Source organism: Hemicordylus capensis, chromosome 1 (assembly GCF_027244095.1).
Source record: "Hemicordylus capensis ecotype Gifberg chromosome 1, rHemCap1.1.pri, whole genome shotgun sequence".
In the NCBI taxonomy this organism is placed as follows: domain Eukaryota; kingdom Metazoa; phylum Chordata; class Lepidosauria; order Squamata; family Cordylidae; genus Hemicordylus; species Hemicordylus capensis.
In genome coordinates this window covers 427,045,626-427,068,290 of record NC_069657.1, presented here as the reverse complement: position 1 = coordinate 427,068,290, position 22,665 = coordinate 427,045,626, and the positions used below count along the sequence as shown (strand labels likewise).

The 22,665-nt window shown below is 42.0% G+C and overlaps 1 protein-coding gene across 3 annotated transcripts in view; it reads right to left on the bottom strand.

Moving 5' to 3' along the window:
• PPM1B (protein phosphatase, Mg2+/Mn2+ dependent 1B) overlaps positions 1–22,665 on the bottom strand; it is a 73,482-nt gene that overhangs the window by 9,512 nt on the left and 41,305 nt on the right. For 2 of the 3 annotated variants that reach the window (XM_053311910.1, XM_053311917.1), the window contains exon 4: positions 3,728–3,839. In XM_053311910.1, coding sequence (XP_053167885.1) covers positions 3,728–3,839 — 112 coding nt within the window. Of the gene's footprint in view, positions 1–3,727; positions 3,840–7,885; positions 8,097–22,665 lie in introns of those variants that run through there. The other variant, XM_053311924.1, reaches the window with a different exon arrangement.

Sequence of the window (22,665 nt, the reverse complement as noted above, 5' to 3'; positions counted from 1 at the left end):
ACTAAGGACTGAAGCCTCATTGAGAAGTTTCACAGTTCTAGCAGCTGCAGAACACACATTATATTGCATTTCAAACACACCAGGATTAGGCAGTGCTCAGTGAAATATATAAGACTTAAGATGTCCCCTTCATAAAGGGCAGAGCAGAAAAGATGACGCACAAAATACGTTTTTGAATTTCATAAAGCTTTGTGCTAATGAATATAGTAATTTGGGGGACTGGAATCCCACAGTTTGGTGGAAGTGTTGCAACTCTTGATTAGTTTGCCAAGTACTCAGGATACTTTTGCTTTGCTTATTTCAAATGCAGCATGGAAAGTGCAAAACTCATTCTTACTACTTGAACAAGCTCTCATGTAACAGAAGGGCTTATGGCAGAGAAACAAGGTCACATTCTCAGAAGCAGATTGGACTCCCTGATAATCAGATACTGGCAATATTAGAATGGGACAGCAGAGAGCAATTTTCAAACCTTAAAGTTTCCTGAATTTCCGGGATCTTGCATACAGGGATGCATATTCTGAGGGACAATGGGTTTATTCACTTTAAACTCTGTTCAAAAACAAATCTGATGCCAAATGGTATAGTAGAGACTAAAGTGGCAATCCTACTTGAAAATAAGCCCCATGAACTCAATGGGACTTGCTTTTGAGTAAGCATGAGTAGGATTGTTCTGCAAGAATAAGATATGAATTAGGAAGCCCACATTTCAAATCTCATGCCAGCCAAATAGAAAGCCCTGAATAAGCCACTGCTTCACAGCCTCAGCTTCCCATCTTCAATATAGGGTAAGAAATACTACTTTTCCTAACAGAACTGCTGTAAGGATTGCCAAGTATAAGGAATTATTTGAACATTTAAAATGAAACAAGTGTTGCATAAATATTAGGCCAATATTAAATTAAGTTTTAATTGGCAAAGTGGCTGCTTTGCAGTACCTTTGGCTGCTTGACCACTTCCGAACTGTTTAAGGCACAGAAACAAAAAACGAATAGTTTAAGTAGAAATCTGTTTTCTAGAGTTTACCTAGATGAAGAGTCTACCAACAACATTAGTGTGAAATAGTTAAACACAGCTTCCTGGTGGAAAACATCTTTCTGGTTAGATTTATCATATAGAAGCCCAAGGCCTGGCATTTATAGCACTTGGAGTCCTGCCAAATCTGGCATCGAGCCACACTACTAGGGCTGTCACCCGATCATAATTGATGGATTATATAAATTCAAGTAACTGGTTCAACATGAAGAACAAGTTTCTTTGTTTTCAAGAGATACATGCACATCACAGTGTACATCATGTTAGAAGAGTCATTCCCTCTTATGTCAGGGAAAAGAAAGAACGTCTGTTTTATGTGAGGCACGTCACTGGTAGTTTTTATAAGTGCTTGTGCTTTATATACAAATCAGAGAGGAACCATACTTCAGAGGCAGAGCACACAATTTGCATATTCATAGAAACATAAGAGTAACCTTGCTGAATCAGGCTCAAGGCCTACCTAATCCAGCACCCTGTTTCCCACAGTGGCCCCCACAGATGCCTCTGGGAAGCCCAAAAGCAGGAGATGAAGGTATGTCCCTGATCCTGCTCTAACTCCCCAGGTTCAATCTCTAGGACTGCTAAATGCAGCTGGGGAATATGCAACCAGACAGCAGTTGGATAAATCAATGGTCCAACTTGGTATCAAGCAGGAGCACCATGAATAGATTTAAAGTCTTCTTGATTCATCTAACCAATTTAACACACTGGAGCCCCACAAATTAGTTTAAAAATTATGTTCAATGAAACAAGGAGTTGTAATTAACCTTTTGCAGAGCTCTGCTCCCTAACTGGAAGCTCCTTCACTTGTAGGAGGAGACTTTTACTCAAGGCATTTTTCCACATGCAAACGAGGTCTTTATAAGTCCAACGCTGTACTGCAAGTGGAAAGCACTTCTAACAAAGCAACACTTCACAAAAGCTTAAGATTCTCATTATGAGTAGAGCCACAGCACTAAAACCAAAAGACTAAATATCCAAAGGTCAGTGTATGTAAAACTTTGGGTTAATAACAAGCAAGCTCTCAGATGCTAACCATAGGTTATCATTTCAGAGGGTCATCTACCCTTTTTACGAAAGACTACGCAATGAATGTTCATGATTTAGATCTCAATTCCAGCTCTTATGCTTTAGTTTCTTACTACATTTTTAACAGGCGACTCCAAATCCTAGGTATGCTGGATCTCACAGAAACCAACACCAACAGCAAGTCCAGAGAGTGAAATTGCTTGAACTAATCATCATGCAGCAGAGGAAATTGTATGATCAGACACTCCATAATATTAGAAACACCTAGAAAACTTATGGGGGTATTCTAGCCTAGACTTTCCCCTAATATGTGCAAGATACTGGTTTCATGGGGGTGCGGGGAGAAGCTAAGAGAGGAGATGGACATTCAACCAGAACATGGTCTAAGGGCACACAATACAGCCACCTTACTGAAGCTAAGCAGGCCTTGGTGTGGTTAATGCCTGGATGAGAGATCATGTACGGCACTTTTGGAAACGGGACTGTAGCTCAGTAGTAGAGCATCTGCTTTGCACGCAGAAGGTCCCAGGTTCAACCCCTAGCATCTTCACATAGGTCTGGGAAAGTATTCTGCCTGAAAACTTGAAGAAGCTGCTGCCAATTAGTGTAGACAACACTGAGCTAGATGGACCAATGGTCTGACCGACTCCATATAAGACAGCAGAGTCAGAACATCCCTATGTCCCATGTTAAAGCCACACCTGCTATTCTGAAATAACGCAATTCCAAGGAAGACTACACCGAGCGTTTTTGCTGAATAGATTGGTTCCTAAGCCGGTGGGTGGGGGCAGGTGGGCGGTGTCTGTCTTGAACAAACCTTATTCTTCCTATCACACCGGAATGTAAAGCTAAAATGGAGCTTTGATCTCCTTGGACAAGAAGCAGTGTAGAAATATAAGTAACCAGCTATTAGTGCTTCAAGTAATTAAATTTAAAATATCAACAATACCTATCCTAAGCCTCATGTGTCAACTAGCATAGCCTAGTTTTTCATCTCCCTTCAGATGTATACGAGTCATAACTGAATTTTTCCTGAAGTGAAAAATACATACCAGTTACAAATCAAACATTACTGAGTATGATTTAAGCTTATACACAAGAACCTCGTTAATTGTGGACCCGGCATCCATGGTTTTGGATATCCATGGTCAGGTAATTGCCACCTGACCTCAGTATACATGATTAAATTAGGCATTTAAGGGGTTGAGACTCACATATCCATAGGTCAGGGATGGGCAGAAATTACCTCAAAGATCATTTCTGCCCACCATTTTGAGAACAGGAACCATTTTGTGGCTCCTTTTTGTAGAAGAAAAAATGTGATTTTTTTTTTAACTTCTGGAGGCATTGCTGGACAGCTGGGGGGACACAGAGCACAGTAGGACACCCCCTCACACACATTTAAGTCTGTTTCCCCATCCCATTTTCATCCCCTCTTCCCCATTTTTCGCTAACTTGGGAATCTAACTGCCTCCCAATTACACTAATGCCCAGTTATCCACGGTTTCATGATCCGCCCCCCACCCCAGAATGGAATCCCAATGGATGGATAAACAGGATTCTACTGTATTCAGAGTTTCAAAAACAAAAGACTTTAGTCAAAAACAGAGGCACATTTGTACAGAGTTATGTTTTAAAAGCTGCATTTATATTCTGCACTTACTTGCCAGCTAGACCACCTCCTGGTGGTAAATTTGGGATATTCTCTGCAGACAGAATGCGCATCACATGAGCAAGATCAGGCATTCCTTCTTCACCCGACTTCTCCATAATTTCTATTCAAAAGAGAATTCTCAAATTATTAAAAAAAAAAAACAGACAGCAAATCCCACATAAGACATCAAGTGCAAGATTCAAACCAAGTCAGTCATGACTTCCACTGAAAAAAAGACAAGTCATAGGAATATAGGAAGTTGCCATATACTGAGTCAGACCATTGGTCTATCACGCTCATTATTGACTTCACAGACTGGCAGTGGCTTCTCCAAGGTTGCAAGCAGGAGTCTCTCTCGGCCCTATCTTGGAGATGCCAGGAAGGGAACTTGAAAGCTTCTGCTCTTCCCAGAGCAGCTCCATCCCGAGGGGAATATCTTACAATGCTCACACTTCTAGTCTCCCATTCATATGCAACCAGGGCAGACCCTTCTTAGCTAAGGAGACAAGTCATGCTTGCTACCACAAGAGCAGCTCTGGATAACTTGAATCCCGTGAATTTAGTCATGACTAACTTAGTCTGAATTCTGCCCAAAGTAAACATCTGGTAAACACATTTTTGTGTACATCAAAAAGTGCTATTTGTATAAAAGGTGCCCACTATAATGTTTCAGAAAGTGCAAAGATCACACTAATGTCTTTAGGAGCAAGGTAAACCTGTCATGTCTGCAGCATCCATAGCTAAAAAGATTATCTCAGCCAAGTCATAAATATCTACAGGAGGAACATTTCAATCTAAACTATAGGAATATGTTTCTTACTCTTTGGCACCAACAACCTTGTGCATAAACTCTAGAAAAACTTCACCAATAAGACAACCAATTTCACAGGTTTATCTTCTGCAGCTTAGCCCTTTCATGGGCAACTTCCTTGTACACCAATTTAATTATAGGAGGGGTAGTTGCAGTCTTTTGTGGAGTTCCCTCATTGGGACACTCCAACTGTCAAATCCCCAACCAAGACTACCCCATAAATAAACTGGTCTACAATAAGTAGCCTGCACACCAGCTGAGAAACATGCAGGCTGTTCCACAGGATTTAAAGTTTAAATTCCCAATCTCACATGCCAGCTAAAAAGCTGTACACAGGGTTGGGAATTTAAAAAAATTAAATCCTGTGGAGCAGCCTTCGAGCCACTTCTCAGAAACATAACCCCAAGCTTCAGGTTAGCTTTAAGTTCTGAATATTGTAATTTTAACCTTTGCTGGACTCTCCTACAATGCTACCCCCACAATATTCATGGGCCTCTTTTACTACAATTGTGGTGGGGGGGATCCACTAGTATGAAGGCAGCAAAATTCTCATGTCCAGACCAAACCCACCAACAAACAAAGGCAGCATTGTACAATAGGATACACATTAGAATGGGGGCAGGGGAAAGAAGAGGCATGTTCCTTTTTTTACCATTTACATTTCTGTAAGAAAATTAAAGTTGACATGATTCTGCCACTTGGAACGTTACAAAGTGTCTGGCTACAAAAACAGAGTAATCTCAAGTGGACATTTTCAGAGCTTTGTCAGATCTCATGCTTCATTTCGAGAATAAAGCTTTATAATGTAATGTATTTTATTACAATTCAGTCATGAGCCGTCCCTCCCAAGGGTGATCTCTTGCACACAAACACAAATTTGAGGCAAACTAAACCCAACAGGACATTTTTAATTTGCCATGTGGCACTGGGTACTGTTTAAGGAATGGGTTCCAAGCACCCTTGGGCAAGTCAGCACTTGCATGGCTCTTCTGATCCTGACCCATTTCTACATTACTGAATAACTCAAAGAAGAAATTGTTTATTGGAGTAAAGATGACATGCTATAATATCTAAAGAGGAGTCTTTGTCAAGGAAAAATACTATCTCGAATTTGCATTACTGGAATTTGCATTACTGATAATTTTTTTGCTCAAGAACAGTCAGATTTCCAAACCGATATTACATGGAATTACTATGCATTTTCAAAATATGTATTGTTTCATAATTAGTGTTCCTAGTTTGTTCTGTCCCCATGTAATCGTTCAGCGAATGAAACATGTGCCTTGTTCCTAATCCTTAGGGCTAGATCTTTTCTCATTATGAATTCTTTATTGTGATTTTTGATCATTAAAATTTCATCTGTCCAGAGTGATGTTTCATTACCTTATGCAACCCAAGTTCATCACCCTTTAGATAATTTAATTCGTTTCTCCCTTGCCTCCTTTTCTCAACCCTGTTTCATAATTCCGTATTCACTCTGTCAATTCTACAGCTCTTTCTATTCTACATTTACTTTGTACTATCCATTTGCCTGATCTCTTCTACCATTATCTCCATAGTACCTTTCTGCCCTCTTAAGAAATCTTCCCCAACATAGTAAACACACTCCTAATTTTACAACACTGACTAAAGGAGAAATAAATTCCACTCCTAGCTGCTTCAGATGATCAGCAGCTGACAAGATAAAAATTCAATGAATGACAAATTTAATTAGAAGCAACTTCCAAATGGCTTTTTCTTCTTTATAAGCTTTCTAGCTCTATCTTCAACCTACTCAGTTTTAACACCACATACAAAACTTCTTTATAAATGCAAACATCATCCATGTCATTCTAAACATAACTTGCAATCTAGACCCAGCTATGTAAATTTAACCAGCCTCAATATGGAAACAAGACTGGTGAGCAGAGGGAAAACTACAGTCTACTTTAAATAGTCACATTCAACATTGTTGAACTATGTTCATATTGTTTGTGGCTGCAATTAAAAAATCTAAGAAAACTAAACTGCTGAAAATGCAGCTGATATGGTGGTTAATATAAGGGGGGGGGGGCATTAAAACAGATCTAAAGCCGTAAATCAAAAGCAAGTCAGAAACCCTTCTACAGGTGAAACTCGGAAAATTAGAATATCGTGCAAAAGTCCATTTATTTCAGTAATGCAAATTAAAAGGTGAAACTGATATATGAGACAGACGCGTTACATGCAAAGCGAGATAAGTCAAGCCTTAATTTGTTATAATTGTGATGATCATGGCGTACAGCTCATGAAAACCCCAAATCCACAATCTCAGAAAATTAGAATATTACATGGAACCAAGAAGACAAGGATTGAAGAATAGAACAATATCGAACCTCTGAAAAGTATACAGTGTACTGTGCTTGATTGGCCAGCAAACAAGCCTGACCTGACCCCATAGAGAATCTATGGGGCATTGCCAAGAGAAGGATGAGAGACATGAGACCAAACAATGCAGAATTGCTGAAGGCCGCTAATGAAGCATCCTGGTCTTCCATAATACCTCATCAGTGCCAAAGGCTGATAGCATCCATGCCACGCCACATTGAGGCAGTAATTGCTGCAAAAGGGGCCCAAACCAAGTACTGAATACATATGCATGCGTATACTTTTCAGAGGTCCGATATTGTTCTATTCTTCAATCCTTGTCTTCTTGGTTCCATGTAATATTCTAATTTTCTGAGATTGTGGATTTGGGGTTTTCATGAGCTGTACGCCATGATCATCACAATTATAACAAATTAAGGCTTGACTTATCTCGCTTTGCATGTAACGCGTCTGTCTCATATATCAGTTTCACCTTTTAATTTGCATTACTGAAATAAATGGACTTTTGCACGATATTCTAATTTTCCGAGTTTCACCTGTACAAAAGGAAAGAAGGTATCTATGATTGTTGCCTGATGTTTATGAAAGTGCTTTAGCATCAGCCCATGGCACATCACTCAAAGTAATCTGCAAGCATTTTTTAATTCTTCCATCTTGTTAAGAGATCAATCACTTATTTGCAAAGTGTGGCAGGAACATTCTTCTTTGAAAGTGAAGTGTTCACACTTACAAACACACCTCAGCCATCTTCCCCCAAGCTTGCTAACAGGAATCCCCGATTAAACACAACAGATGAATTTAGAATCCCAATGGAAAACTAGGCTGTGACAAATATCAATGCTACTCAGTAAGTTTTCCGTGTTTTCTTGATACAACAAAAGAGTCGAGAGGTGATATTGTCCATCAATCTTTTGTCCTGCCTTATCAAATTTTACACAAAGCCACAAGTTATCATATCTTTGACCAGAATTCATTGTTTAATTAAGAAAACAAGACATTTGTCCAAGGGGTACTGAGTTAGAGTATTTATTGGAGTCAGGAGAAATTTGGAGGAAAAAAAGGGAAAATAAGTCTGTGCTCTTCTGCAGTCTCTTCCATTCTCTTTACATTCTTCTATTCTTGAAATAAAATTCCATCTATACTCTAACTCTCATTTCTTGTCAAGTGTGTGTCACTTATAGTTCATCCAACGTACAGAACATTGAATGACTGGGGCAATTCCTGTAGGGGGAAAAAAATCAAAAGCAGCACAGATAGGATTACAAAGAGATGGGCAAATTATTCTGTCAAAAGGTTTGGCTTAACATTATAGATTTGTTATTCTTTCTATGAAATTTTCTTAGGCAAAACAGAATATGGTCCAGAGTTTTATTGCATCGCAATTCTAAGGTATGGTTGCAACATGCTACATCTTTTTAAAAGAGAGATCCACTAATGCAAAATGACGAATTTTAGTGTTATCCTCCAACTACAGTTCACATAATCTTATCCACATTACAAGTAGGCTTTTTAGGTTCCTAAAATAAAACTGCTGCTTCCAATCCAGCATGTGACTGAAAGATACGGACTTCAATATGAAGAGATACTAAAAAGTTAATTGCCCTGTGCACAAATGCAATGCATCCCTCTAGATCGTCAACCTGACTTCTCTTGTAAAGCAAGTTTGTTGGTATAATACAAAACACTTCAGACTCACCCCTGCAACAGGTTCAATCTAGCAAACATTCAACCTGGCAGAAATATCTCCTGAACTGCTACAAACCTGCATGCAATTGCACTATGGAAGCCTTACCTGGGAACAGGATTGCAGACAATTTGTTTTGATCTGTACATGCCAGGAATTTTAAGTGTATGTCTCAGGAACATTACTTTCAAAGCTGGAAAGCAAAGCTTGCCAACTATGTAACTGATGCTTGCATGATTCTACAGAACCAGCAACAGCAAGCACATAGCTCATTCAGTCACTTCAAGTACTTAAAGCAACCTACCACTCAGGGAAAGCTATCTTTTCTTAAGTGCAAGTGTGAGTGATTATTACCAATATGCTCACCCATCCTAATGCAAGCAGATTTGAGAACCTGAGCAAGTCAAGCATCCAATAGCCTTCTTACAGGAAACCAGGATGCTGGAAATAGAAGGGTAGGCCAAGCAGCTGATGGTTTCCTTGATCTTCCAGGAGTAGTTATTTAACAACCAACCATCTTTCCTCTAACTGTCCCTTTTGGCATGTTAACTTAAGCGATAAGAGCATATAAGCTACCATATTAGGAATGTGTACAGAATGGGATTTGAATTCCGTTCAGAGCTCACAACACAAATCACTAGGGATGTTCTGTCAGAACAACTGGTCAATCTGGTAGGTCCAATGGAATGAGCTCAGGTTTTGAGTGTTCTGGGTGTGTGTGTGTGTTGGTGCATGAAAAATAGTTTCCTTGGCACCCCTCACAACTGTGAGCAGAGGCGCCCCACTCAACATCTTGTACTGAGGCTGCCCCATCTACGGCACTCCTCTAGCCTCTGTACATGCATGGAAGCCATTTGCTTGCAGGCAAGGTTAAAAACCTTGCAAATTTAAGTGCTATTTAGATTGTATACAACTACAAACAACTGAAAGACTGGTTTTTTATGCTAGTAGTCCTATGTATATGTTCCACCTAATGGCGCAGCGGGGAAATGACTTCATTAGTAAGCCAGAGGTTGCTGGTACAAATCCCTGCTGGTATGTTTCTCAGACTATGGGAAACACCTATATCAGGCAGCAGCAAAATAGGAAGATGCTGAAAGGCATCATCTCATACTAAACCCCTCCTGTATTCTATCAAAGACAATCACAGGGCTCTGTGGTCACCAGGAGTTGACATCAACTCAACAGCACACTTTACCTTTAGTCCTATGAATGCTTTTTTCATGGCCAAAACTCTGTTTCAACGAGTAGTGACTGAACAAATTTAGTAAGTGTTAACGACAGTGAAACTGCAGGATCTTCCAATTCCATACCCACACCCACAAATTTTAAAGGCCCAAACTTTGTGTCTAATAAGACTGAATGTATCCAAGCTTACCTTTAGATTAGCTCCTAATGTCTTTTGTTCTCTCCTGTTCTATAAAATCATCCTATAATCTCACATACACTGTCTATGCCACAATAATCTGAACTTGTCTTCTGAGAAAAAATGGTTAACTATAGGGTGTTTGAGGAAGTGAACAGCTGATGGGGAACACTTCATTTGTGCCCAAGTTAAGATGTTATACCCACCTGAAGTCAAGTAGGTAGGTAGGTAGTTCATTAGTTATTTGATTTTTATACTGCCCTTCCAGAATGGCTCAGGGTGGTTTACAATTAAAAACAGAAACCATTAAAACCAATAACAATTAAAACAGAGATATAAATATTAACACCAATTAAAACATCTTAAAAAACAACTAAACTATCATAACAATTAAAACTCTGAAAACCAGGTTAGCATTAAAACGATTAAAACTAATTAAAAACCCTGAAAGGCCAGGCCAAACAGATGGACTTTAAGGGCTCTCTTGAAGGTCAGTAAGGAATTAAGATTACAGATTTCTGCTGGGGGTGCATTCCACAGCCCGGGAGCAGCCACAGAGAAGGCCCGCCTCTGAGTTGCCACCAAACAAACCGGTGGTAACTGGAGATGGACCTTCTCGGATGACCTTAACGTGCGGTGGGGATCATGTAGAAGAATGCGCTCTCTTAGATAACTTGGACCCAAGCCGTTCAGGGCTTTAAAGGTGATAACCAGCACTTTGTATTTTGCCCGGAAACGTATCGGCAGCCAGTGTAATTGTTTCAAGACAGGCATAATATGGTCTCCCTGGGTTGCCCCAGAGACCAATCTGGCTGCTGCATTCTGAACTAGCTGAAGTTTCCAGACTACGTACAAAGGCAATCCCATGTAGAGCACATTGCAATAGTCAAGCCGGGAGGTTACCAGCTGATGCACCACTGTTTTGAGGTCATCCTCTTCAAGGAATGGGCGCAGCTGTCGAATCAGCCGAAGCTGATAGAAAGCACTCCTGGCCATGGCCTCCACCTGAGATACCAGGGTGAAGCAGGGGTCCAGGAGTACTCCCAAGATGTGTACCTGCTCCTTCTGGGGGAGTGTAACCCCATCCAGCACAGGAAGATCTAACTCAGATTCTAAGCCCCCACAATGAGCACCTCCGTCTTGCTTGGATTAAGCTTCAATTTGTTATCCCTCATCCAGCCCATTACTGCCTGTAGGCAGGCATTTAGAGAATGAGTGCCATTTCCCGAAGATGAAAAGGAGAAGTAGATTTGGGTGTCAGCAGCATACTGATAACACCAAGCACCAAACCTCCTGATGACCTCACCCAGTGGTTTCATGTAGTTGTTAAAAAGCATTGGTGACAGAATGGAGCCCTGAGGGACTCCATATAACAGCTCCTGTTTTGAGGAGCAACTGTCACCAAGCTCCACCATCTGGAATCTACCCGAGAGATAGGAACGGAACCACTGCAAGGCAGTGCCCCCTATCCCCAACTCCCCCAGGCGATCCAGAAGGATACCATGGTCGATGGTATCGAACGCCACCAAGAGATCCAGAAGAACCAGCAGAGTCACACTCCCTCTGTCGATTCCCCGGTAAAGGTCATCTATCAGGCCGACCAAGGCTGTCTCAACCCCACAGCCAGCTCTAAAGCCAGTTTGAAATGGGTCTAGATAATCAGTTTCCTCCAAGACTACCTGGAGCTGGTCGGCCACCACCCTCTCAGTCACCTTTCCCAACCAAGGGAGATTGGCCTGTAATTATCCACCGCTAAGGGGTCCAGGGAAGGCTTTTTAAAGAGTGGTCTAACCATTGCCTCCTTCAGATCCTCAGTTTTGTCTGAGGATCTGTTTTCATTGTACAGCCACTGCTTCCGTACTGACTTTTGTATGCCATTTGTAAGCCTTTTCTGCTATAGGGGCTGTACTAAGGGACTGACAGAGCTGAGATTACTCAGATGTCCTATAATCAGCACACTATCATACCCCAGTCACCTTAAGTGGCACAGCAGGGAAATGCTTGACCATCAAGCAGAAGGTTGCCGGTTTGAATCCCCACTGGTACTATATTGGGCAGTAGCAATATAGGAAAATGCTGAAAGGCATCATCTCATACTGCGCAGGAGGTGGTAAATCTATGCAGAAATGCAAGAGACATACTTGTCTCAAAACATAGAAGTCCAGCCCTGTTTTCTCCCTAATGCACATAGCCCCACAGCAAGCACATCTCCCTGTGCATCCAAAAAGCTGTTGCCAAGGATGGAGTGAGTAGCAGTAGCAATGTCCCATCTACAAGACGACATGTAGAAGGATAAGAATGATGCACATCTGGCTAGGAACTGGCCCCTTACTGGGAACTTCAAAATCTTTGAACTTCAACATTTTCAGAGGCGCTCTCAAGAAGTTTTAAGAACTTTTGAAAAAGGGAATTCTGCTCTTTCCAACTGCTTTGCTATAGGCTAGAACCACTTATTCATTCAAAAATGATTTCTGGAATCCCTCTCCCAACAGAAGCTTGCACATAGCCATCAATAGCAAAACACAAATGTCTGACACCCTCCCACCCCCAATACTACAGATCACTGTCCCCAATTCCATACCCACACCCACAAATTTTACAAGTTGTACAGGTGTACAGATCTCTGTACATTTATGTGTCTGTATGAATGACTATCTGTATTTATTTTAAAGCGGGCCCCTCAAATGCATGGTAGAGTTAGGAAATGTGCTGCTGTACCTGTGTTCAACATAACATGCTAACAAGGCCAGAAAATTTAGGACCTACCAAAGGAAGTACATAATACTGCACATAAGTAATCTATGGAATTCTCTGCCATGGGATGTGGTGGTGGCCATATCCCATGGCCCTTTAAAGCCATCCAACTACCTTGGATGGCTTTAAAAAGGGCTTAGACAAATTCATGGAGGACAGGTCTATCCATGGCTACTAGTCTAGTGGCTATAGGCCACCTCCAGCTTCAGAAGCAAGATGCCCTGGATACCTGTTGCAGGGGAGCAAAAGGAAGACAGATGGCACACCCTCACCTCTTGCCTGTGGGCTTCTTAGAGGCATCTGGTGGGCTACTGTGTGTAACAGAATGCTGGCCTTGATAGGCATTCAGCCTGATCCAGCAGGGCTATTCTTATGTTCTTAAAGGCTTGTAAAGATCTTAAGCCCTGGATAGAAAAAAATGAATATTAACTAGCTGCCTTTGACTTGCTCTGCTGGGCATCTGAAAGGAGGTAAATATTAAAATGCCTTATTCTGTACCTGTGTGCATATCCCAGAACCACACACACTGGGGTGACATAAATAAAAGAGGCCTTCCCAAGGTATGGTTCATGGTGTTCAATAGGGAATTAGCTCCACCACTTTGCCAGCCTTCGGGGTCTTGTCCTGTTAGTCAAAGTTCCAGTTGGAAAAAAAGAGAGTAGATCATACAAGCCAGGAGTCTGTCTGTTCCTGCTCTAATCACTTATTAGGCACTCAGCATATGCTTCAAATGCTAAGGTTTCAATCCCAGACATTTCCAAGTAAAACTGGCAAAGACCCCTGTCTGAAACCCTCAACTGTGATATTGTCCAGACAGACAATTTTGAGCTATACAGGATCAATGGTCTTGCTCAGTTCCATGGATGAATGCTAGGAGATCACAGCTCAGTTTATTTATTTATTTCTGTGTAAACCACTTTGGAAGCTTTAGTTGAAAAGCAGTATATAAATATTCATTGTATCTACAAACAGGTACTGTCCTAAAGAGCCATTTCATTACTCCATGTGCCCATTTTCCATTCAGAACCTGCCACAGCAAAGAGAACTCTCATACGACACAGGTGATTTGTTATCTCATAGCCAATAAAGATACAAGTAGCAAGCCGTAGAAGCCAATTAAAAAGTTTACAAGAAATAATTATTTCAACTAATACAAGGACAAGAGGAATGTTTAAGAATGAAACAAATTCAAAAAGCAAAGCAGATCTGCAATCTTACTGTCTGCAATTGCCCAATGTGTTCATTAAGCAATAGCTTGCAGTTGCCTTTTATTTCCTTGATTATACTTCTGCAATTCCTATACACAATGACCAGAATATACAGTTTTTTTGTTGTTCATACATGGACCATGGAACTCTAATCACAAAACAAGTCCAATAATCGGTTGTAATTAGAGTTTTTATGTTCCAGATCCCTTTCCGCTGGTTATGTGGTGCTCATACATAGACCACGGCCATTTGACTAAGGGTGCATCTGGACTAGTCTCCAGTCATCTGTTTATCTGACAGCCATGTAGGCTAGCCCCCTCCCTTTTGCATTATCTTCCTATTGTTTTTCCAGCTTGTTCTCTCCCCTCATGACTCCAAAAGACAGGGAAGGAATGGCACAGAACCATTATTAGCAACTGCTTTAAAACAAAGTGAACTCTAGCCATTCTTAAAAGACTTCTGACTAGCCCACAATTTAAACTGAAGTTCAAGCATGCCTGAAAACAGTCCCTTCCACCTTACGTCTTCTCCATACTAAACTATCTCAGTACTGTCACAACTCAACAACGAATCCATTTCATTTTCCCAGATAAAATAACACAAAGTCATCAGCCATTTATGGTAGCCTGCCAAGTGCTCAACCACCCCTAGACGGGTGCAGTACTACCGTAAACAACCAGCACACAAAGCAGACCAAGCTCCTGGTGAACCTTTTCAGTAGTGACACCCAGTCTGAACCATCCTTCCCAAGGAAGGCTGCTTACCCCAATCCTTTTCCACATTTCAGCACTAAGTTAAACCAAGCCTTGAACATTTTTCTTTGGATCTAGGAACCAGTTTAAAACTGTAGGAGCCAGACACTGGACACTTGATGAAACTACCAGGCTTCGTGATCAACTTTGTGGAAAGGGTAAATGGTAATATTTACTGAACAGAACCAGCATTTTGTGGGACAAAAAGATTTTAATAAGTAACTACCCCAAGTATCCTACTCGAGCTAAATTTCTAGTCACCGTAGCTTCCCAACACCTGGGATTTGTCAAGCCCCAAGTTAAACTCTCTTGTGTAGCAAAGTAGGATTGCCCAGATTACTGCCACTGCTTTTAGGCAATGTCTACTGCTCTGTTTTATACTGGCAGTTGAATTGCTATTTTATGTTTAGTTGATCACAATATTAATGTATTTCGGTTTTATTGTATGGCGCCTAACACAATTTATGTCAACATAATATGTACCAGTGCCACTACAAACCGGGGAGTGGGTTTTTGGCTTGTTAGGTCTATACATGTCCCAGGCTTCTGTGACAGGGCAGCAAATTCAGCATGGGAGCAGAATTCAGCTTTCCAAAAATTTCAGCTTGTTTTAAAAAGTGAAGCAAGTTTCTAGCCATCACAGCTAGAAAAATATTCTTGGAAGTTCAGACAATGCCTGTTGAAACATTCACAGCCAGAGGGATGACCCAGGCAGGCTCCTAGAGACTGCCATGCACAGGAATGCCATGCACAGCTCCTTGCCCCTCTCCATGGCTAGTAAAAGCAGAACTATATAAGACAGACATTGTATATATTCACATGATTTAAACAGGTTTATACAATTCAGCTCTTCAGGCTGTAGAATTTGAATTGTCTGCTCCCTGGGGACAGCTGAATAAGTTTATACAAGAATGAGTATTTTTCAAGCTCATTACCACAAACTGGTACAAATTTTCAAGTGTCAAAAATTTTGGAATGACAAGATGCAAGATAATAGATAAAGACAGGTTGCTCACATGTAACTTTTAATTTTTTGTGATAGGTATCATTCACAATGTGTGCTTTGCACCTGTGCAATAGTCCCCATAGAAGGATTTCAAGCTCCTCATAATAGGGATGTGCACAGAACCGGCTGGCCCAGTTCAGTTCGAATCTGGACCGGATTCAAACCAGGCCAGGCCAGTTCTGTCTGGTACCCCCTCGAAACCACACACCCCCAGTTTTGGGGGGGTTCGCGGACCATTAAAAAAATTTTTTTTACCCTGATTCCCCCTCAGAGGAGTTCTTGGAGGTGGCGGAGGGGGCGTGTCCACGGAGGTTCCCCTCCCCACCACTGGCCTCTGTTATGCCCCCCCCCCGGCATGTTCGGGCGCTCTTCCAACGATTTTCGGCCTTCACCCAGTGACCCGGCAGCCATTTTGGAGGCTGCGCACATGGCCTCCAAAATGGCTGCCGGGTGAAGGCCAAAAAGCACCTGAACGGGCCAGCGGGGGCATAATGAAGGCTGTTGGGGGGAGGGGGAACCTCCGTGGGAAACCCCCCCACACCACCTCCAGCAGCTCCCCCAAGGGGGAATCAGGTAAAAAAAAAATTGTTAATGGTCCGTGAACCCGCCCAAACATTTGGTTGTGTTCGGTCCAGGGTTGGACCGAACAGGGTGTGGTTCGGTTTGACCCCAAACAGTCAAACCTGTTTGCACATCTCTACCTCATAGCACTCTAAAGAGCTCCTCCTTCTGCACATGGAGTACACTTGGTATCTTCAGCAGCAGAACACTTTCCAGCTCAGTGCCTGAATGGCCAGTGTAGCAGGTACTTCCAGAAATAAACGAGGCTGAGAGGGTATTGTGAATGATGCCGGATCACCCAAAGATAAAAAGTTACAGGTGAGCTACCTGTTTCTCTTAATAGTGATCTGGTATCTTTCACAATGTGGGCAGTTAGCATGTTCTCGCGGGTGTGTGTGTGTGTGTGTGAGAATGAGACATTACAAAACCACCCAAAATCCACCTCAACCGCAAAGCAGATATTTAAAGCGTAGTGTTTTACAAAGGGCATGTTGGAAGAACAGTTAGCGGCTTTCCTTATTTCAGAAAAGTAAATGCCCAACAATTGAGCAGTAGAGATAGCCATAGTCCTAGTTGAAACGGCTTTGATAGTGCTAGGATGTTTTACATCTTGTTTGTCGTAACAGGTGGAGATTAGTTGGACTAGTCATTCAGAAAACCTTTGAGATAACATGTTGGCACCTTCAAGGTAATGAAGAGTCTATTCGACTTCCAGAAGTCTTTAGTCCTGATCAGGAAGTAGAGGAACGCTCTTTGCATGTCTAGGGAATGCAAAAAGTGTTCCAGGGGGTGCAAAAAGTGTTCCAGGGGGTGGGGAGACAGGTTTCATGAAGAACAGTTGGAAGGACAGTGTCCTGGTTAATGTGAAATTCTGAAACCACTTTTGGAAGGAAGGCGGGGTCAGTGTGCATAACTTTATTGGGGGGGAAACACAGTAAACTGAATGTCAGCTCTAAGAGCAGTGAGTTCACTAACTCTCCTATCAGTAGTCATTGCAATCAAGAAAACTCTCTTGAATATGAGCACCTTACTAGGGGCTGAGGATAACAGTTCAAAACATGCCTTGGTAAGGGTGGAGAGTACCAAGGAGAGATTCCAGGGCTCCACTGGTTTCTTAACTGGAGGGGAAAGATTGCGGAACTCTTAGAAACCTTTTGCAATCTGTGTGTGTGTGGAGCATTTTAGAGGCCTATCCTTTATGCATCTCAGAAAGGGCTGACATATGGACCTTAACAGATACATTGGAAAGGTTGATATGTTTTAGAGCAAATACAGGAGAACTTTATGTCCTCCTGCATTTGGTGGGCCACTGTGCGAAACAGGATGCTGGACTAGATGGGCCTTGGGCCTGATCTAGCAGGGCTGTTTTTATGTACTGAGGCACAAGTTGGTTTGAAGCCTTTAGTCTTAGCATAGTTTGCAAATCTTTTCCATTTACATGAGTAATTGTGCCTGGTTGAGGCTTTCTACTCGTGGAGCAATATCTGGTCTAGAAGTTCAGCCTCCAAGGTTCAACGTTTGGATGTGGTGATGCAACACCTGACCACCCCATTCTGTGAGAGTAAGTTGGGGCGCTGGTGGAGGTGGTGATGAGGGCCTTGAAACAGAGGTAAAATGAGCGGAAACCAAGGCTGTCTTGGCATAAGTATAGCCACAGCTTGAGTATTATGCATTTGGTTTTGTGTTGTACGATTCTGCTAAGGGCATGTAACAGGAAAGGCAAGGGTGGGAAGAAGTAGTAGAGATGTGTTTTCCAGGGGGATTTGAAAGGCATCCCCGAGATCCCTTGCCCACTTGAATCATGAAGAGGTCCACTTGTGGAGTCCCCCAGCATAGGAAAAGAGTTGGAAAGGATGTCATGATTTACCTCCCATCAGGACAGATACATTTCCCTGCTGAGATTGTCTACCAAGTCATTGTAGGTACCCTTTGTGTGAAGAGCTAAAAAGAGTAGGCACGGTGGTTTATTGACCAATCCCAAGGTTGAATGGCAAGGTTGCAGAGTAAGCTGAAAACTGTCACCTTGGCGGTTGATGTATGTGATAGCAGCCTTATTGTCTAGTAGGACCTGGACTGTTTTGCCACTCAGAACCAGAGGGAAGGGCTTGAGGGCCAAGAAAACTGCCAAAATCTCTAGCATGTTTATGAGGAGTGATTATTTGAGGTTCCAGAGGCCCTGTGCATGAAGCACTGCGCATTGAGCACTCCATCCCTTTAGGGATGCATCTGTGGTAGCAGTGTGGGAATAGTTGGTTTAAACTGCATACCTGTTAAGACTCCCTGGAAGAGTCCATCAGAGCAGGGAGTCTGAAACTGTTGCCAGATTTGGCTTTTTAAAAGCCAAATTTTGGGTTACGGCCCATTTGACTCTGAAATAGTTTGTGGTGACAGAAGTTGCAGATGCTGGCTGTCCACATTTGGACTGAATTCTGAAAAGAACTGCAACTGGAGGCATTGCATATATAGTCTGGTGTAACTAACAGTCATTGTACAAGATTCTATCAGGCCCAAGAGGCGTTGGATGGACTTCGCCTTGTGGGTGAGACTGGACCTGAAAGATTGAATCATAAGTAGAAATTGTAGAAAAGGCTATTTTGCATTCAGGACCAACGGGGCACCTATGCACCTATGTCTGCGGGACAAGGGAAGGTTTTTTCTAATTTACCTGCACACCCAGGTCCTCTAGGAGAGTGAGCACCACTTGCATGTGATTGGTGAGCAGTGCTTTGTCTGGAGAGGTGACTGATCAGTTGTCCAGGTACGCAGAGATGCCTTCCTTCCTGAAGTGGGCAATGACTGCACTCACACATTTTGTGAAGATGCCTGGGACAGTGGAGAGTCCGAAGGATAGAACCACATACTGGTAAATGTGGTCTCCCACAGTAAACCACAGATATTTGAGAATGCTAAATTCCAACATTAAAGCAGGCATTTTTGAGGTCTAGCGTGGCAAGTCACTCTTCCTCTGCTAGTAGTGGGAGGAGCTGTTGCAGAGTCAGAATAATAAAATCATTGTAATGAAATTGTTGAGGAGACCAAGCTCTTGAATAGGTTTGAGATCTTTGTCTATTTTTGGTACTTGTAATAGAACCCTGCCCATTGGTTTTTCCTTCAAAACTGGTTCTAACTCCCCTTTGGACAACAGTTCTTGGACTTTTGTTAACAGTATGAGTTGAGGGGTGTGTTTTATTCCAAGGAAAGGGAGAAATGTGTGAATTGCTATGGCGTAGCCAGTTGAAATAATGTCTAGCACCCAGGCATTGCCTGGTGGAGAGGAAAGGGGAGAGACTGAGGGGTCCAGAAGTTCCAATAGGCAGGGGGACTGGGAGTCAATGACTCCATTTGGATTGGTCTTTAGTCGAGGTTCTTGACAACATTGCCTTTATGGGGAGACGTGCTTTGGGGTGTTCTAAAGATGCTTCGCAGTGCTGTAATGGTGTGTAATATCTGCAGAGTTAGCTAGCATAGCTTTGAACTGATTTTGGATAGAGTCAGAGGTGTCTGAAGTCTTTTTAAAAATCCTCCCAGATGGAATAGTGGAACTTGGCCATGCAGGTCATATAATTGACTATCTTCATAAAAAGCGATAAGGATGAATATAGACCTTCCAGCTGACAGACTCCAACTTTCTGTCCCCCTTTGTCGACAGGAGCAAAAATCTTCCAGCCGGATTTACTGCTCATCGCACAATCTATAACTAAAGAGTTCAGTGGAAGATGCTTAAAGAGCAACTTCCTATCATCCTCCTGGATATGGTAAAAATCCTCTAGATGCCTGGAGGTAGACAATGGATGAAGATGAAGCTTCCCATGCTGATTTAGCAGAGTGGATTAGTATTGGTAGTATGGGGAGCGCTGCAGGGCGAGATGTGGTAGAGGCAATGAAATCACAGACTCAAGTCCTTGACTTCTTGGATAGGAGACTAATTCCAAAACAAGGATCTTTGCCATCTCAGCAATCTGAATTAGGTAACCTTTAGTTTCCTCAGTTGGAGAGATGTTTGAGGCACAGGAGGAGGATCTAGCAGACATTTTAGAGAAGGATCTGCACCTGCAGAAGACTGCTGACCCTGAGAAGTGGTTCAAAGTTTTTTTTTAAGTTTCCAAAGACCGAATCAGTTTGTAGACATAAGGAAAAGATGGAGAAGTCATGTAAAGAGGATCTTTAAATCTCCCCATCCTTCTGATGAACCCTGGGTCCAGGGCTCCATGTGAGATCCATATCTCCAGTATGGAGAGTAGATAGTTTGATTGGGAAATGATAAAACAAATTTTGCAGGTGCGCGAGTTGTGGTCTTCCCCTAAGCAAAAGCAGGCAGAGGTCATGCCTATCTGAAGAGGGAAGGGTCCCATGGGAGGAGGAATGTTTAAAAGTCTTTTTGAGTCCATACAGAAAAAGCCAGAATGTGAGGCAAGGAACAGGAAATACAGTCCAAAGTCAGAAGGGATAATAAACAAACCGTAAACTGTGTCTTTCAGGAAGCAAGCATGAGGAGCAAATCCTGAGGGAAGCGTTCACAATGGCATTGAGAAGGAATTGAGCTGGAAAGCACTCTGCCACCAAAGATACACGAAGGATGGAGCTTTAGAGCACTATGAGGGGCTTGAAATCCTTCCGCAGCGACTATTGTGCAGGCACAAAGCCCATGTTGTGAAGGATACTGGATCACCATTAAGATCCTTATATATTATTAGGTATAGATTAGGAGGTGGAATATGACAGTGCTATTTCTCCACAACGTTTTTGTGAAACTGGTACAAATTGTAAGCAAATGTTATACTGATTACAGCCGAATCAGCGTTTGAAGTTTATAGGTGTATACAGATTATTAAAAAGCAAGAAAAATCCAATTTGGATTGCATAGGCACAGAATTTTAATTTTTCTAGTGCACACAAGTTGTGTTGACCTGAACAGAGTAATATTATGTCAGCAGAAACATATCTTCAGCTAAAGGCGCTGCCAACACATTTCCATGCCATTCAACTAGTTCAGTCACAAACTGTTCTGGCTTCACAAATAATGTTCAACTGATGTTAGGGTCAGGCAGCAAAGTAGAGCAGCACTGAACATGAAAGCGACAAACCCATGCTAGGCCAATAAAAGGCAACAAGTGACCTTGGGCTAATTATCAAGAGCAACAGTGTGATGTTAGGCCCTATTGCCACAAGATCAAACTACAGGTCCGATAGAGCCCCTGAATATCCATGTACGAAGATAGGATTATTCTAGTCAACAAAACCCAATTACAAGTACTATTAGTGACAACTAAGTTAATGAGTTCAGGATTTAGACTTGAGAAATGATGTGAAGAGCAGTCATAGAAGGTTAGTTTCCTCCAAGCATCATGTGCAGACCGCTAATTAATTGCTATGTACACATTTGCTCGATTGTCAAACATGCTTCAGCCACTGAGAAAAATGTTAGTTTTTCCAGTCATGTCCTTTTTAGTGCAGTATATGTTCAGCTTAAGTTTTAGAATAATCAGTTTACATACCATGAAGAGCTAATTGGCATATTTCCCAAAAAACTGTAAGCAAAAGTTCAGATGTGAGGCAATGTGAAACTGAGCAATTCTGGCCTCAGGGGCCTACATGTTACTTGTATTGCTCTGCTGAGATGTGTAGTATTTGAAAAGGAATGGATCCCAATTCTCCTTAATATCTGCACTTATATACAAACCCTGCCTTCCCCCATCCTGCTTCACTGGACCATGAACACAATCTCTCTCTATTCTAAAGGAACTGGCCTACATTCAAATGAAGAGTAGTGTGTGTGGACACAAAGAGAAGAGGCAATTTTCAGCAATCCCCACCTTTCCTCTGTAGTTGCCTGTACCTACTGAAGATCTGACCATGAGGGTTGTGGAACCCTCATTTTTTTGGGAAACAGGCAGTTGCAGAGGGAAGAGGAACAAAGTGTCAAACATCACCCTTCTTCTGTGTGTAGAAGCCTTTCCCACATGCAATTCCTATTTTCAATGGAAGCTGCTGGCTCCACAGTCCATCTCGTCATTGAAGGGAATGCAGGTTCCTAAGGAAATTCACTTTAAAAAGGGATGGGCGAAGGGCATTAATGGGCCTCTCCCATAATAAATCTGATACCATGCGCCACAAAAAGTACAGTAACACCAATCAAGTTTCTGCATTTGTCATCACCAGTTTAAACTAACGAGTTTATTGAAAAGCATTACACTGAATTTTTACAATTCACACCAATATTCTGTTGCTAAGCAAAACCTCAAGGCAAATTATGAAGAGGTCTTTGACAATACTTAATATTTCAGCCAGGGACAAATCTTACAAAATATTAATGGTACTCCCACTTCAGTATATCAAGATACATATGCTGCCTGATCCAACACCTGGAACCACCAACTAAAAAGCAAGTTCGCCTGCTCTTCAGCAGGGTTTGCTATGTTTAGTAACAGTGACTCTACTTTCACTGGGGATGAGCTAATA